This window comes from Colossoma macropomum, unplaced genomic scaffold (genome assembly GCF_904425465.1).
Source record: "Colossoma macropomum unplaced genomic scaffold, Colossoma_macropomum, whole genome shotgun sequence".
NCBI lineage: Eukaryota > Metazoa > Chordata > Actinopteri > Characiformes > Serrasalmidae > Colossoma > Colossoma macropomum.
In genome coordinates, this window is record NW_023494804.1 from 15,608,822 (window position 1) to 15,626,547 (window position 17,726).

At 40.1% G+C, this 17,726-nt stretch overlaps 1 protein-coding gene across 1 annotated transcript; it reads right to left on the minus strand.

Annotated features, from left to right (window-relative positions):
* Positions 1-1,706: 1,706 nt before the first annotated feature.
* Positions 1,707-17,521, minus strand: letm2 (leucine zipper-EF-hand containing transmembrane protein 2). Its single transcript, XM_036594755.1, has 11 exons — positions 17,202-17,521; positions 15,048-15,107; positions 14,440-14,875; positions 12,481-12,624; positions 12,240-12,377; positions 10,554-10,757; positions 10,288-10,407; positions 9,081-9,200; positions 6,874-6,969; positions 5,504-5,569; positions 1,707-4,342 (listed from the first exon to the last, which is right to left on the minus strand). Exons 2-11 carry the CDS (start codon positions 15,092-15,094, stop codon positions 4,289-4,291), a joined length of 1,425 nt encoding a protein of 474 aa, XP_036450648.1. The 5' UTR covers positions 15,095-15,107; positions 17,202-17,521; the 3' UTR covers positions 1,707-4,288.
* Positions 17,522-17,726: the final 205 nt, after the last annotated feature.

Sequence of the window (17,726 nt, forward strand, 5' to 3'; positions counted from 1 at the left end):
TATGCTAAACTGTGGGCTATAAGCTTTCATTACTTGTTAGCTACATTAGCCTTGTAGCTCCAGTGCTAAAAGTAAAGAGGCAAACTTCAGACACCAAATATGTCTCAGCTGATCGACTATATTTTGAGTAAAACAGGGAAAACTGGGTAAAAAATGAACTATTCTAATAGTTCTAATATAACTAACGAAATAATTCACTTTTTAAACTGCACTCTCATTAAATGACTTTCTAAACATCTGTTCTGCTTGAGAATGCTGCCCTCAGGAGCAGACCTGCTGCTCACGGAGAACTTCCTGTACTGAATTTGGTGTTATCTAACACAGCGTGTGAGCAAAACTCCAAACAAAGGTAAGATGCAGCAGTGTGACCTTTGACCTTCTGGCCTGCAGTCATTTTCAGCTTATGGTGAACAAAAACAACAGGCCAGCTTCAACTGTGTCTGAAAAACTGTCCTTACACCATCAGAGGCTTCAGGAGAACCAGAGAGAAGTGCATAAACATGCTTCTCCAATTACCATAGCAACATCACCTGTTAAAGGGGAATTTCACCAATTTTTTATAATTTTTGCATAATTGAGTGTGTGAGATGTAAACAGAGTGATTCAGACTGGTTTGGTGTGAAATGGTTCAGATCTCTTCACAGTGGTGGTGATAGGAACCAGGGGTCGCCATGACTACAACACAAATATAGACATTTTACTTACTATCCAAAACCACCAGTGAACCTAAACATGTCTTTTGAGTTTTATATAGAACGTTGATGGTGGGAAAATAGTGGAAAATCTGAAATAAGTTTTATTTGGGGACTATTTTGTCTCTGCATGTGTCCCTCCACCATTAATGGATTTTAAGATCTTAAAACTACCATAAAACAATGTCTCAGACATCAGGCAGTGAATTCATAACCATTTCATGTAATAACCTTCTGTGAGGGAGCTTTTAGAGGTGGATGTCTGGTTCCTATCACCACCACTGTGAACAATTCTGACTGTGCAAGTTTCTCTAAAACGCTGAACCACTCTAAATGACTCTGTTTACATCTTAACCATTTACATAAAAGTAACTTTTTCATCATGAGTGTTTGTGATGAGTGAGCTGTACAGAATTCACTCCTATATTTTTTTTATCTCCTCTTGGTGTGCGTAATATAGCAGCATTTAGAAGCAGACAAACAGCTCACAGTGAGAGCTAGCCAGGCTAAAGTACAGCCTCCACACGGGGGGGTTAGTTTACATACTGTTACAGCTAAGACCCCCAAAGTAAACATAACATCTCATAATATCCCCCATATACAATTAGAACAGGACATTCTTTATGGATGTTTTGTAGAAAAACATACTATGGATAACAGGTGAATAAAGCATTTTTGAAACTTTACAATTATATTTATAAAATAAATGTCAGTTTTTGACTAAACATATTTAACATATCACATTTGCATCAACTTACAAGACTTTAGCATCTGTTACGACTCAGTCTGTTCCAGTTAACGTCACATTTACACTCACTTTGCTTTCAGCTGAATTGTTCTTAAACTGCAGGAGCTGGAAACAATGTTTACGTTTTCGTATGTAGAAGAGCTGTGGTCACTTGTATAAATAAATTATTCATCTTGCTCAGATATGCAAGTTATTTAGAAAACAGAAATATTATAACACTTATGCTACTACAGAAATGGTAAAACATGCACAAACACACAAAGTGATTCCACTGTTAAATGCCATTAATTTATTTCCACAGATATTTCTGTGTTGTGTGCGCTCAGAACAAAAAAATCATAATAAAATATACAGATTTGGAAGCTACACACACAACTAGAACATGGTGTTCTAGCTTTAAAAAAAAAAGAAAAAAATCCTTGAGTTTGTTAATATTCAATCCAATCCAATTAAATCCTAAATACTTCTTCCATGAAGAGGAGTTTTTGTTTTAAATGGACGACTGCATGAAAACAGGGGGAAGCACTGTTCTTATTGCATTACTCGCCAATCATCAATAATATGGCTTTAATTACAGTTTTAGACATAACAGTGTTTTCTTTTCTTTTACATTATTGTCAAAATATAACACTTTTCGTTCTCACAGAGGTACGAGTAGAGCAGGTCAAAAGCACCTAGTGTTTCCGACTGTACAGCCGCCTGGAGCGTTTCGCTGGAGACGCATGTCATTCGTATCAATTTTCAAAAAAGTGCACCAAAGGAAAAGGCAGAGAGTGACTGTCTGACTGTGAGAAGTGCCTTCAGATGGTAAAAGCTCACCATCTCCTTCTCTAAGCTCCACCCACAAACGTGTTCTTTCATAGCGACTGTTGAACAAGCTTTACAGAATGCTGGTAAAAATTCCATTAAACCTAAAGAGAAGCACATTTGAAGTCAGAGCATGAACAATACAATTCAACCCTCTACAGTCAGAAACAGTCAAAACAGGTGAATATGACACACAGGAAATATGAGGGTTCTTACTACGCTTTGGAAAAATGAGTTTCATCCTGTTCCTCTCAACTTCTCAGCGGTTTTCAAAAGAAAATCCAGTTCATATTCGGGCCAGATCCTAAAGCTAACAGACAAAACCCAACAGTGTCCATAAACCACAGTGATGTACCGCGTTTTTCAGTAACAGAGACGGAGAGAAGTTCTTTTTTAAAGTGCCAGTGAGGATCAAAGATCATCAAAGCACATAATATGGAAAATCGCCTGTTAGCATTTCCACAGCTAGCTCTGAACCCAGCGTGTCCACAGCTACACAGATAGCTATGGGCCTAGCATCTACAGATCTAATTCTGGACCTAGCATTTCCACAGCTAGCTGTGGACCTAGCATTTATGGAACACTTCCACAGGTAGTTCTGGGTTTACAATGTCAAAGGCTATTTTTGGACATAATCCCAGAGCCATCTAGGAACCTAGCATTTCCACAACTAATTCTGGACCTAGCATTTCCAGATCTAGCTCTGGACCTAGCATTTCCACAGCTAGCTACAGGCCTAGCATTCATGGACCTAGCATTTCCACAGCTAGTTCTACACTTTACACCCCAAAGCTATCTAGGAACCTAACATTTTCGCAGCTAATTTTGGACCTAATATTTCTGGATCTAGTTCTGGATCTTGCATTTCCATAGCTAGCTGTTTACCTAGCGTTTCCACAGCTAGTTCTGAGACTTTCTTACCAAGGCTGTGGGAGTAAGCCAGTTTTAATGGAAAGCTAAAACCAGTTGTTTTTCCCCCTATAAAACTGGCACAAAACACAGACCTGAAAATTCATCTTAGTCTAAAGTGATATTCACTTTGCGTCAAACATATCTAAACATAGGCATTTTCAAACTCCAAGAAGGTTGATGCTCCCACAGCTAGTTTTGCATTGGCACACTCTTACTCTGCATCCTTTCGTCAGATACTGAAGCTGTTGGTAGCTGGGCAAGTGACTCCTGATTAGGGCTTCAAAGCATCCAGTATTAAACATACAAATTCTGATTAGATTTTTACCGACCAAAAAAGGCAGCTGTTCCGTTTCTGTTACAGAAAAAAAAACCTTTACGTTATTTACAGGACGCTGCATATCATGAACACAGAAAATACAAATGCTTTTTTTTTAAATTCTAAATACAGCTTGTGCCAGCCAACGTTTCCACAGTGCATCTCCTGAAGGAGTGAACTTTACGTTCCCTCGCCAGAGGAAACGAACAAATGCCTGCAAACCTAGCCGCACGTTCAGGTATGCAAAATAAAACACGGCATGATGTTCTTGCAGACCTTTTAGATCACATATGGCACAGCTGAGTGTCCAAAGCAGAACCACTTCATTATATTAACAATAATTATTATAATAGGGCAATATTTTACAAGATATTTACAAATTTACATAATGAAATTCTGCAAAAACAAAAAAATAGAAAGACCCAAGATTATTATAGCAGAGCATGCATACTGCATATGAGGCAAAACCGTTTTTTTCGTGGCCAATTTGAGCAGAACATGACGTTCTGGAAAGTTCTCAAGGTTGAGGATGCTGGCTGGACCTCATTTCAGATTCTTTTCTCTTCTTTAGAGAGTGAACGGGTCACGGAGGGCAAAAACAGGTCCGGTAGGTCTTGTAGTGTTGCGGCTCTTGAGTCATGATGGAGTCCAAAGTTCAGAAGAGGCTCAAACATCCTGGAGTGGGAGAGAGAGCGAGAGAGAGAGGAGAAAAGAAGATGCACCTCCACCTCCAGAAAAGCATCTCCTCTCACAGCAGGAGCAGCGATAGAGGAGGAGTATGGATGATCTTTCTTGACTGGGGTGAAAGTTCTCTCACAGTCCATTGGCACTCATCTTGGATTTCTGGGCCATCTCTGCTCCTTTGGCCTGACAGGACACAAACACAAAAGGTAAACAAGACAGTAAACCGTAGTTATGAAGCACATTAAAAACAACAGCTTAAGTGCTGTACATTATTTAAACATATACTAAAGGGCAATTACACCACATTCTAAATATTCCTGCATAATTAAGTGGTTAAGATGTAAACAGAGTCATTCAGATTGGTTTGGTGTGAAATGCTCTGTTCTAGAGCAACTTACTGAGTCAGAACTGTTCAAAGCTCCCTCAAAGAAAGTTATTACATAAAATGGTTCTTAATATGCTGCCTGATATCTGAGACGTTGTTTTTCTGATGTTTTTGAGTAGAAGTTGGTCTACAATGTCAGTAGATTGAGTAGATGTCAGTCTAAACAGTCCCCCAAGAAAACTTATTTTTCAGATTTTCCACTATAAAAATGTGTTGATAATGGTTAAATGGTACTAAATCTGTAATAAGAGGTTTTCTTTGGGGCCCATTTTGCTCTACTACGCCCTAAATATATCCTTCCACTAGGAACAGAGTTTAAAGTTTTAAACCAAAATCTTCTTTTAGAGGAGCTTTTAGAGGTGGACGTCTGGTTCCTAAAACCACCACGAACAATTCTGACTAGGCAAGTTTCTCTAGAATGGACAATTTTACACCAAACCACTCTGAATGACTATGTTTACATCTTAACCACGTAATTATGATGAAAGTTCCAAAATCAGTGGAGTTCCCCTTTAAAAACAGTCATCTTTGATCAGGTAAGCCAGCAGCACAAACACAGTAAACTGATGCATAACTTAGGCTCTTCAATTTAGCATCATTTCATGGGCTCCAAGTGTCCTGGATTCATAACTTGCACACTATGACAGGACTGTTTTAGCTGTGCAACAGATACAAAAGTGATTTCAGTACTCAAACAGTTAAACGTGTTCAGTTTTCAGTGCACAGCTCGACTGGATTTCACTGTGTTTTTCTGGCTGGTGAAGCCAACGTTAACAGATCTGTAGAGTTAAACAAGATGAAGGTAACAGGATTACAGGATCAGAAGGAAAGCCTTAAAGGGGCAGATCAGCTCTAATCTGGCCTGGTACAGAGAGAGTGAGGCGTGAGGTTAAACCTGGGTTACATAATAGCAGATCAGTGGGTGCGGATCAGGAACTGAGCACAGTTTAGACACTTACGTGTATTAACTGAGCCTCTGGTGACGGCATGTCCAAACCGCGCGGCTTCTCCACCAACTCTTCCGCCTGCAAACCAACCACAGCCACAGCGTCAGCCAATAAGAATTACAAACCAAACTGCTCAGTGTGACTCATAAAACCACAGCAGGTTCAGCTGAAATGCCGTTTTTCCCCTCAGTACATGTGACCTTGACAACAGCAAGGGATTCTGGGAGTTGGAGTTTTTTGGTCACACTTTATTTTGATGGTCCCCTGTAGCTCATCTAGAAAGACTCAAATTGTTAACTATGTAAAAAAACTCCTATATTTTTTGTGTGTTATATTTAATTTGTCAACTTGTGTGAATTTTCATGCATTAAGAACAGAAATTTTTGCATGCCTAACCTCCAACCTCTAATTACCCCCTAGAATTAAACAGGCCGTTTTTGTTACAGTGCCTTCAAGACTTATGTATGTAAATGAGCTCTGTTCTGATTGGCTGTGCTGTATTGAGCCTCATTCAAAAAGCAGATCAGGCAAAAACACTCCTTATAACTTCACCACAAGTGGGTGTGGCTAAACTGCTGTAGGCTGATATGTAAATGTGCTTTTTGTGACATCACAGAAACTGTGGCTGTTTTTGCAGTTAAGTTTCCACATATGGACGGTATAGACTGAGGAATTAACAGTTTGTTTTAACCGTGTTTAAATAAGAGTGATATAATCTGTAAACAAAATAAAAATAGTGAGACAAGTTTAGTTTTCCATAAAATGGGCCCTTTAAGGTCTTGAAAAATATTGGGAACTTAATTTAGATATTAATGTATTAAGATTTCACTGAATATCAGGTAAAGTCACAATTATCTGCTACAGTTTAGCTGCACAATATATACAAAATAATAGTGCTATGGTTATAGTGCTACAAATTGTGACCTTGATGTGCCTTGTGGTATATTAAAGGGGCCGGTAAATGTTACTGTAAACATTCAATCTCTCAGTAGTCCTAAAAATTTGTAACTTGAGAGTCAGATTTGAAAAAAACATCTTAAAATAACAAGAAATACTCTGCCTGATCAGGACTATGTGGGCGACAGTTGCCATATAAGTTGCTAGGCCCTTTAAAAAGACATTGGTGAACCAATAATGGGACATGGATAGATTTGCATCATTTTAACCAAAAACAGTCCTCTGTGATTGGTCAGGATGCTCAAGCACCCAGTAAACAAGCACTGTTATTAAATATAGGTTCATTTGCATAGTGAAGCCAGTGATATCAGTATTACAAAGAATAATGCAGTAATTACAATAAATAAATGATATATCATGCAGCTCTAATCTATAATGGACCATCAGAATGAAGCGTGAGTGAGTTCGTCAGTCAGTATTTTCACCTTCCGGTCCTTAATGACGGGGGCGGAGTCGACCAAAACCTCCACAGAGCCGGAGACGGGCTTCGCTTCGGTTTCAGCAGGAGTCACTGTGGCTTTCTGTTACACACATATACATTTACATTATAAACACAAACACACACAGAGGAGCAGTCCCACTGACGTAAAGTCTCTGTTACACATATACATTTACTCTACTAACACAAACACGCACAGAAGAGCAGGCTTGGTGAAGTGTAGTCTCTTGGGATAAAACGTCATCTCGACAAGATGTGTCTGGGGACGACTTCTCAACTTTTGATGCTAGACATGAGGCGAAATACGCCATTAACAATGGGATATGGGTTTTTCTGGGAGTAAGTGATTGATTTATGTTGCCAAGTGAGTCATGCTTGTTACTCAGCATGTCCTCTTGCTTCACTCGGAGTAGAAGACAATATAAGCACAGCTTCCCATTGCGGGCACAATGAGAGAGTTTGTTTTTTCTCAACTTAAAACGGGCTGTACTTGACACACCACACTTATTTTAATTGACTCAGCAAGGCTGTGGGTGGGAAGCCATTTTTTTTTAGCCATGGCTGTGTTACTTTCAAGCTTATTATTTGCAAGAAAACAAAGTTAAAATGCCAATTCAGATGATGCAAAATGCTAAATATAGTATCCAATTATTGGCTGTGCTGTTTAACATTGATATCAATAACACAACCAAACTAACCTGCGAAACATTATCGTTAGCTAACAGAACAGTTTTTCTCTTGTTAATTTTTATGTGTTCTCTGCATATGCACATGATTAACTGGAGTTTTTGGGGGGACTTTTGACAGGCTCGTTGGACAATGTTGATGAGGTCACCAGCACTCCCTACTGTAAGCTCAAAATTCATGTGGTGTTGGATTGGTTTAAAAATGTCACTCTGTTTGTTCACACCATAATAAGTCTATGCATTTAACCTAAAGCATCGCATGGTCTTTCCACTGATGTTCTCCTTAAGAGATTATGTCTGCAAGATTAGGTCACATGCAGGCATACACCGCAATAGGAAACTGCTAGAATTAACACAGTGTATGAGAGATTAGCATACTTCACTGTTATTACCACTGTATGTGGAACATTGATGCAAGACTAATCCACTGACTAACCCAGTTCCACACAGCCATGAAAAAAAACTCTGCTTTACTGGCAAATAAAGTGAAACTAAAACCTTCCACAAATCATGTATGTGAGTCATATGGAATGCTTTTACCTTTATGTCACTGGACGCCAGAACGTTAAGTATCTTGGTCACAGTGTACTTACTACTTCACACTAGGGTGAGTGAGATGACAAAAACACCACGATACTTTAAGATATTTTCAAAATTCACATCACAAAATGTATTTTTTCAAAACAGACTTTTTCTAAACTGACAAAATGCTAGCAAAACCCATGTAATGAACCCTGTAGTTGTTCAGTCTTCTGGGACACCCGTTATATTCTTAAAGTATACTAGGACTTAATTTATCACAATAACATATTGTCATATCACCCATACTGCAGTACACAGAGTGATCAAAGACTGCATTACGTAAGCCTTCTCCATTCAGCACAGCTCTGAGATAGCTTATCAGTCGGTGGGCTGCATGTGACTGAATACCAGAGCACATTTTCTCCTGCAGTCAGTCTACAGCACTTACATCTCAAAGGTCAGAGACAGTGAGTAGAGGGAGCAAACCGATCATTTAGCATTAGACACTAACTTTACTCTTCTGTGCAACTAAATAGCAACATCTATGTAACATGTATACGCAACTAAAATACGTAGTAAGTATACTGTGACCAAGAGGCTTAACCAGCAAAAAGCAGCGTGTGCATGCGCAGTGTGTGTGTGTGTGAGAAATTCTGCACACACAAGAATCTGTAATCTTGCATTAAAGCACGTTCTGTGTAGGGGATGTGTTCAATATGGAGTTCGGCAAGGGGAGCTCAAACTTTTGCATATGACTGTACATGCCAAAAGTAGCTTCACCAATTCTACTGCAATTTTTTCTTAGGACAGAAAGTAATCCTGTGTTTGATCAGCTTACACATCATTGTGGATCACATTAGGTCATTTTTAAAAACAAAAACTCTGCTTGGTGCTCAGGGAGCAAAGGGAGAAAGAATGCTCTAACAGAAGTAAAGCTGGTCTAATATCTAGGGAGACTCTGGGAAATTACAAAATGACTGTTTACCTCTAACTTTGGCACGGGGGGGATAACAGGAGGTTTTGGTTTGAGGTCAGTGAGGTACATGGCCCTGGACAGCAGCAGCAGAGATGGAGGAACGTTCTCCTTCAGGTGCAGATCCAACCACTGCAACACAAAATCAATACCCAGAGTTAAAATACTGAAGATTCAGCCACAACTCTGTCACAATCTTGAGTTAATAAAAAAAAAAAACACATTTCCCTGAATTTAGTAAAAAACTAAACTCAAAAACTCACTAATAATAGAATAAAATTGGCAGTTGCTTCATTGCTTCAGCTTTCAGAGAAATGCAAATGTAAATTCTCAACTGTAACCAGTTTCTCCAGCAGGGAGAGCTAGTAGCACGCAGGACACTTTAGTGCTCATCATTTAGAGAAGAAACATGAACCCACACCAGGAGGATCCAACCAGCCCATGTGTTTATAACAACAATCTAATAATACTCTGGTTCTAAAGAAGATATTGAGTTACTTTGTGTTATTCATGTGATTTACTTTACAGAATTTCATTAAATCATTTAGTTAATGTTGTAAGCATGTAAGTTATAGTGTGTATAGAATGCAGCTGAGTTTGAGTTTCACTGGAGATCTGCTGATTAAACTGTTTGAACATGTCTGTGCTAACCAGCGCAAAAGAGCCAATAAAACAAACATTAAACAGCGTCTGATTTTCACACTTTATTGTAGATCTATTTAATCCAAACTTTTTTGATTTTCAATTAAAAGAAATGTGATTTTATTTTATGCCAAATGATCATTTAAAAGAAGAGTTTGGCACAAATGAACTAAACATCACAGTGTAGCTGAATGCTGCAGTGTTGTTCTGAATTACTTTGCAATTTCTGTTGTTTCTTTTATATAAATAACTATCAACACTGACCTATAAGCGAATAATTTGGCACAACACCCGTTGTCCTGTTGCCAGCAGAGTTTGGCTACACACTGAAATGTTGTTCATGTTTTTGGGTCACAGTAAGTCATACCCTGTCCTAAACCACATCTAGAATGAAGACCTGGATGTGGTTTAAGAGAAGTTTTGGGGATGTATTTGCAGAATAGATCTGAAATCCAAAATTTGGATACCAAACATGTCTTGTCTGATATAACCACATCTGAGGTGAGTGGAAAATCAGATAAGTTTGATTTTTCAATGAAGTATCACTTTAAATGTGCAGACAGCTAATGGATGGTACCTGCTGGAGCTGCTGACGGAGCTGATCTGTGGTCAGACCCAGAGACCTCATCCCCCGACTACGACACGCAGCCTGCAGCTCTGCCACAGTCATAGCAGCCACACCTTCTTTAGCTATCATCTACAGAGAGAGAGAGAGAGAGAGAGAGAGAGATTTATTGATTATACAGCCATAGTAAAAATGATAACTCACAAGTTTACATCCAGCACATCCAGCCTATTGACTAGAAATGTAATTTCTGGCCACTTTTCTGTTTTCTCTCTCACCTCGTCATCAGCCTTGATGGTGCGCAGCTGCATCATCAGCTGAAAGCGCAGCAGGTTGTTGGTGCCAATGGGCTGCAGTTCCAGGAGTTTACACAGAGCCACCAGCTGGGGTCGCTCTAAATGCTCCAGAGTCAGCTCATCCTCGAACAGCTTGGAGAACTTTACGATGTCCTTGGTGCTGGGCTGCTCACCTGTGTGCCTCACCTGCAGACAAACACCAATTAACCAAGACATGTTTATTGTCAACCGGGAGATTTCCTAACCTGGCATGGTTTGAGGCAAGTGTGTGATGAGTTAAGCATGTAATTAAGCTTAACTAGTGGGGTATTAGCTTCCATGACTACACGAGCCTTGAAGCTTCAGTGACCAAAGGGAATAAGCTTGTTTGACTTAATGCAGTGCTGCACAGTTCGCCACTTGGCTCAGTACGGTGCATGCCAGTTAGCTTTTTTGTCAGTCTTCCGCCAGCAGCGCATCGCAATAACATATGAGTTATAATTTTACAGGAGCGAGGCAGCTGCAGTTTTCAGAGCCAGGCGGCGCAGTTGCTGACCAATCAAGCCAAGAGCCGACTTGATGGCAACAGAGCCTAATCCTCTTTGGCTAGAAGCTCAGCCGACACGAACTGTGTTAAATAGAGCACGAAGCCTATTAAAATGTTTATTATTTCTGATTATTATTTTCATTATTATTAAAGATTGAATTTATATTCTTGAAGACATTTTTTATCTGATATGTAAATGCTGCGAAAGCTGCTGGCTCGCATGGGCACTGATGTTAAAACTGTCCCAATTGATGGCTCTCATCTCAGCTATGACCGCAACCAACTACTCCTGCCAAACACCAAGGCGAGGCGCAGTTTATCTCAAACAAGCCCAGTGACATCTAACCGTGGGAATTTGATTTTTCACTGAACTAATCCTTTAAAGCTTTAACCTGAATCACATTTGTATACAAAAAAAAGTTATTCCAGCAAACTGACACATGCAAAGAGCTTGCAATAAATTCATTCAGATTATGAAGGAAAACCAAATCTGTACGAGCAGACTACCTAACGCTACCAAATATACAACACAATTATTTTAACCCAAATCAAACACAAAGTGTAGCTGGATCACTCAGTCTTTGTCTTTCTTTTCTGTGCTGGTCTGCAGTGATGACACTCTAAAATCTATAAGTCTTCCTAGGTAGTGTACACTTGTGAGTCCTTTGCCGGAATTGTATTCAGCGGGTAGTTTTTAATGGTTTCTTTCGCCTCCTCCAGGTCACAGAGGACAGGAGGAGGATCAGTAGGAAAAAGCACTAACTTTCAGGGTTTCTGGATGCAGCCATGGACTCCATAGACTGACCATTTCAAAACTGTGTCTTAAGTTTCATGCCCTTTCTCTTTCAGTAATACATATCTGAATAATATTATTATAAGAAAAATCTTTTTAAATATATCTACAGCAAGCGTTCATGACCAAGTTAAACCTTTAACACAGTTTGATGAGTGCTGTTAAGGGGTGTTTCACTATAATGAGGACCAATATCAACCCTGTCCAACAGAAGGAGAACTTAAGGCTTACTTCTATTGGATGCTACTCATTTTCCAATTAAATTATCCAGCTTACTGAGAAATCCTGAGAAAAGATCCCTCAGCTGAATTCCGTTACATTTCTGAATGACTTTTCTGTCTGTGCTGACCTGCTGGACGTAGGTGGAGAATTTCTGCGTTTCGTCCCCTACGGCCGCCTTGTTCCGGCGGGCCATCTCCGCTATCGTCTCTTGCAGGAACTTGGCCAGTTCCAGCTTAGCAGCAAGTCCCTTCTTCTGTTTCTCCTCCTGAACAGAGAGTAAAAACACCATGAACCCAAACAAAACCCCCAATAAATCAAATGCTCAAGGGTGAACACACACAGCCCTTTAGCAATAAAACATCACGTGCCTTCTTAGACTCTGTCTCGAAGGTGGAGGGCAGCATCTCAGGGAACAGTTTGAGGAAGACAGGAAGCAGGAACTCCATGAAGGGAACGATGACGAAGACCATGAAGGGGACGAGACGGAACAGGTCTGCACACGTCCTCATCAGCTACAAGGGGACAAAACAGGTCAGCGTTAACCATTCAATTAAACAAAGCCCTCTGAGTTAATGAGAGACACTCCCAGGGGTTCTTTTATTCCCCAAGCTGCTTCCTCTCTTTTCTTATGTAAACTGCTTTCTGTCCATTTACACAGCTAAGCACTATGGGTAAACCCTGGGTCAGCCCAACAGAGGACAGCTGAAGGTTAGTCATTCTCTGACACTGGAATCAATCACTTAATAGATAATGTTCAGACTGAACAGCGCTGTCTGTATTTAGTAAAGGGTCAAATAAGCAGTGGATGGTGGTGGGTTTTCACTTCCTTCTCTAAAACCAGCATTCATTTGTTAATTTTATAGCTTCTCCTATTACAATCATGTGCAAAATTTTGAGCACCCCTGGTCAAATGACATTTTGTTGATTTCTAGTTTACTTTAGTGTGCAATTACTGTTCATTTGCAATAGTTTGACATATTGGGGAATAAACATATATATATATCATTTAATTTATAATTTTGTGCACTGCCAGCTTTACATTGTATGAACATTTAATTATAAACATTCCCATATAATTGTTCCAAAATCATGTACATGAAGAACATTTTTTATTCTCCTGATAAGTTATCATTTTGGAGATATGAAATTTCCTTAAGGCTGTTAAGATGCAGGTGTAATTTGTTGATTTGTGCAGTTCTGTTGTTTCTGCTGTACCTCTGTAATTTCCTTCAGGAATAATTACTATTCTGTCTGTTTATTTATCAGTCTGATTCAGCTCATGAGGAGGATGATGACCTGAAGCAGGTTTTTTACAAGAAAAGACAAACACTCAACGCTGCTCAAATCAAGACTGCAGTGTGAGGATGTAGCCTTAATTTCCTGAGAAACAGAAATTTTATCAAACACATTCAATACATTATTCATACACTCCCTGTTACAAGTTTTGGGACACCTTGCCTTCCTGAGTAACATTCGATTCTCATTCTTACTTTTGCATTAATTAAGAAAAATGTATTTAAGACCATAAAGCTGCTGTGTGCCTCTGTATAGCCTTTGGGTATATATGTATAGCCCAGCAGTCATTGGCCGGAAGGCATGAAACACCCTGGAAAGGTCGCCAGTCCATCGCAGGGCAGATACACAGGCAGATACACAGACATATACAATCAAATTTGGGTATAAATATTACTGTGCAAAAGTCAGAGACAATGCTTCATTATTTAAATTCCAGTCAACACAGTTATTAAGTAAGAACAAATCTGCAGGGACAATTTTCCACACATCCAAACGTCAGTTTTAGAAGTTGGTTGATCATTTTCTGAAGTAATCTAAACACATTCAGTTATGTCTGGACTCTGAGGTGGTCAGTCCATTGTTCAGCTTCTTTGTTTGATGTGACTGTCTCCTTTTCTCAGAGAGGCCTCTTGACAGCTACTCATCCTTTCAGAGCCATATCTGAATATCACCTGAAAAATGTACTTAATGGCTATTTTGACTGGAAATTAAATAAACAAAGGGTTCATTCTGATGTTTGCGCACTACCATATTAGTGTTCAAGTATCTTCTTTGTTAAGAAGAGCAGGTTTTGTCTAAATAGCGATTTGACAGTTTTCTTTTCCAAACTACTGCTAAAAGCACAACTTTAAACTCTTTTGGTACAAAGGTCACCAGAACTAGGGGACAAAATGTGTGACCTCTGGCAACAAGGCTTTTATAAAGAAAATGACAAATTATAAACAGCTTTCTAATCAATGTTAGATTACTGTAAATTAACAAGGACAAATAAAAATTTATATTTGGCAGCATATGTTTATATATTTACATACCCTCCGCCTCTCTCTGCGGGTCAGCTGTTGTCCATGCAGAAGCCGCCAAACCATCCGGCCTGCGATCTTAGTGTCGATCCCCAGCAGTCGGAAGCCGTGGTAGTAATGCTTCAGTTCGTCCAGCACTTTCTGACCCAGTGACTTGCGCGTCACAGCTTTGCTCGGTATGGTCGGTTCTGTGGGAACAGCATTCGTCTTCGTCTCGGACCCTGCAGGAGAATCCTTCAGCTCCTGCAGCCAGGTGCTGGAGCCATGCAGTGCCCGCGAGGGCACGCAGGCAGGCCGCAAGTAGTTGGCACTGGAGCAGCGCAGGTATAACGGCCTAGGGGCACGAGCTATAAGCGCAGCATGGCCAGGAAACTCGGAGTGGTAACGGATGCAGGCGGTGGAGGGCAGGGAGGAGCAGCCGTGCCGTTTGGAGAGCAAGTAGGATCCCCTAGAGTCATAAACAGGTGCAGTAAATACCAAAAGCAGGTGTTCATGGTATGCACATTAACACTGAACGACGTCAACACATTGTGGGTGCAAAACAAGACAGTTTTCTAAAAATAGATTACGCTGTTTTGAAAAAAATATATACACAGATCAGAAGTGGGTCACAGTCTTACCTGGATCTGGTCACTGCCAACAGCACCTGAGAACTGAACACTGCCATGATGAGGCAAAACCTGCACAAAAAAACACAGAGACAGTTATAAGTCAACTGCACTTTTAAGAAAAACTGGCTCAAAATTGAACACCGCCAAGGGATAGGAACCAAACGTCCACCTCTAAAAGCTCCCTCACAGAAAAATATTACATGAAATGGTTATGAATACACCATGTGAAGCCTGACTGATAGTTCTGTAATAAAGCTTCGGCTTAAAAATAATCCATTCATGGTGGAGGGATAGATATACAAACATACACATACATATATTTCCCCATCATCAACATTCCACTCCATACCATTTTGAATAGTAAACAAAATGTCTATATTTGTGTTGTAGACATGGTGACCCCTGGTTCCTATCACCACCACTGTAAATTCTACAACAAACCATTTCTCATCAAACCACTCTGAATCACTCGGTCTACATCTCAAACACTGAACTATGCAGAAACTTTGCAAACTTGGTGGAGTTCCCTTTTAAACAGCAAAACATGTCAAACGTTGCTAAATCTAGTCACTCTGAAGGTTTTAGAGTGTTACAAAGCCAGATTTCTCATCAACACAACTGACAAAGTTAGGACTAAAGTTTGGATTGCACAATAGGAATGGCCCTCTACTCTCTTCCTAGTGACCAAGCTTGAGTATTGACTTATGTTTGAGTGATCTGGCTGACTGCTCCGTGAAATCCCCACCATGCTTTCGCTTTGTTGTTTCCTCTGACTCAGACAAAATGCATAGGAAACAGTGACACCCTGCGGCCAAACTTACGCACTGCACCTCCCCAACCATCCACACGTGTCTGACTCGGTCTGCAGCTGCCAGGTTAGAAACACAAACCCAGCACACTTACCACATTTAACACCTGCTAAGCTAAAGTCAAGGCGCAAAAATCTAAATAATTAAAGAGTCCAGGTCCAGATGCAGCCAGTATAATCGCCCTGACTTGTTGCATAAAACTGTAATTGCGGCTCTCATTAAAAAAGACCATACAAAATTAGGCCGTGATTTAAAACACAACAAAAAAATGCACATAAATTTCGTCTTACGCGATTATACGCAGCGTAAGATGCTGTTTGTTCGGCTGAGTGCGAGAAGAAAAGGCAGAAAGCTGGATACAAGTACAAGAACAAACGAATCTTTTCGACGAATCGCGATTCACATCATGGTTATTAAAAGTTTCTATATAGTCCTACTATTACTATTACACACTACACAAAGATGGTTCGGCAGAAAAGTTAATGGTTCCATTAAGAACTATGAATTCTATTCAGAATTTTCATGCTTAAATTGCTCTCTGGTTCATTGTGAAACTGTTCTTCAGATTGATGGAGAATGTGTTGTATGTTTCTGCATGGAGCCTTTTTGAGACTGGTTCTATATACCCTGCACTAAAACGGGCTCTGCTATTGTTATGACGTCAAGCTTGTAAAAGTAGAAGAACCCTTTTGGTGCTATACAGAATCATTTCATCATGCAAAAAACAGTTAGAATAGTTCTACACAGAACCTTTGTCATGTATAAAGAACCTTCGAAGAACTTTTTAAAGTAGGTATTAACTACAGGTTAGGAAGACAATGAGTTAAACATGATAACGAAACAAAACAAATCCAGTCACAGATTCATGTCTATTCAACAATTCATTTTTACATTCAGGCACTACATGAATCGATTCCATAAACTGAATCGTTCGGACGACACGAGCTGGAAGGCCGCGGTAGCGCTAGGCTAAGTCTGCTACGCTAAAATGCCGGGTTACTGACAAAAAGCGACGATTTAAGCTAAAAGAGCTTTAAATAAAACCACGTCTGAGCGAATTATATGAAAAGTGTGAGATACTATAGCTTATTAAAGTAACGTTAGTGATTCTAACGAGCTCAACTACTCAGCTTGTAGTTCGAATTTTGCCGGTCCACCTTAAAGGCGCAGCAGTTACATTCTGGTGCCTGAGCCGTCAGATTGTAACTACTACATCATTTAAGGTGGAACGGGAACATTCGAACAAGAAGCTGAGCAAATCATCAACACAAGGACTGAGTTGTCATAACCTTTACTTCACAGGCCTAAGAGACAGACTATTAGATGTAAAAAAAACTGGTTTTAAGCAACATACCTGTGGAAAACGTGTGTCCGTGAAGATTTTCGCCGTTAAACGGCAATGTTAATCATTTGATTCGGGGCGAGTTTAGCTCGGCTGTGCTGTTTTCTTCCCTGACCGGGTCAAATTTCCAAAATTTCCTCGTTGTCGACGACAGGGGAGCAAAACGGGTCCTTTTTGAAACGAACTGAGCCATTCACATCAAGCAGGCACTCCTTAATACGCGATTAAGTCTTTAACTTCAACACATCACTGTTGTTTTACCCGTTTAAAGCGATCTAATGTTAGCTGCTCCGGTTTCTCCCGTGTCGAAAGCACCTAGCACATCTGCGAGACTCCCATTGGTGGCCGTGTTGTGATTGACATGCCACATTGCCAATAACTGCGTGCGTTTTATGACTGATGGTGACGCGGACCAATGAGCGTTCTGAAATTCGACACTGGGAGGCGGGCGAAGCAAAAGTAAAGGAAGCCAATCGGCTGGCTGGTTGACCGTTGCGCAGGAGAGGGTCTGGCCAATCAGCTTCGTAGACTAGGACA

Excerpts from the sequence above, each read along its gene's own strand:
- letm2 (XM_036594755.1), bottom strand. The coding sequence starts at position 15,094 with ATGGCAGTGTTCAGTTCTCAGGTGCTGTTGGCAGTGACCAGATCCAG. Across the intron at positions 10,408-10,553 it reads CCATCAAGGCTGATGACGAG|ATGATAGCTAAAGAAGGTGT; the intron begins GTGAGAGAGAAA and ends CTCTCTCTGTAG. Across the intron at positions 5,570-6,873 it reads CCGTCATTAAGGACCGGAAG|GCGGAAGAGTTGGTGGAGAA; the intron begins GTGAAAATACTG and ends GTTGGTTTGCAG.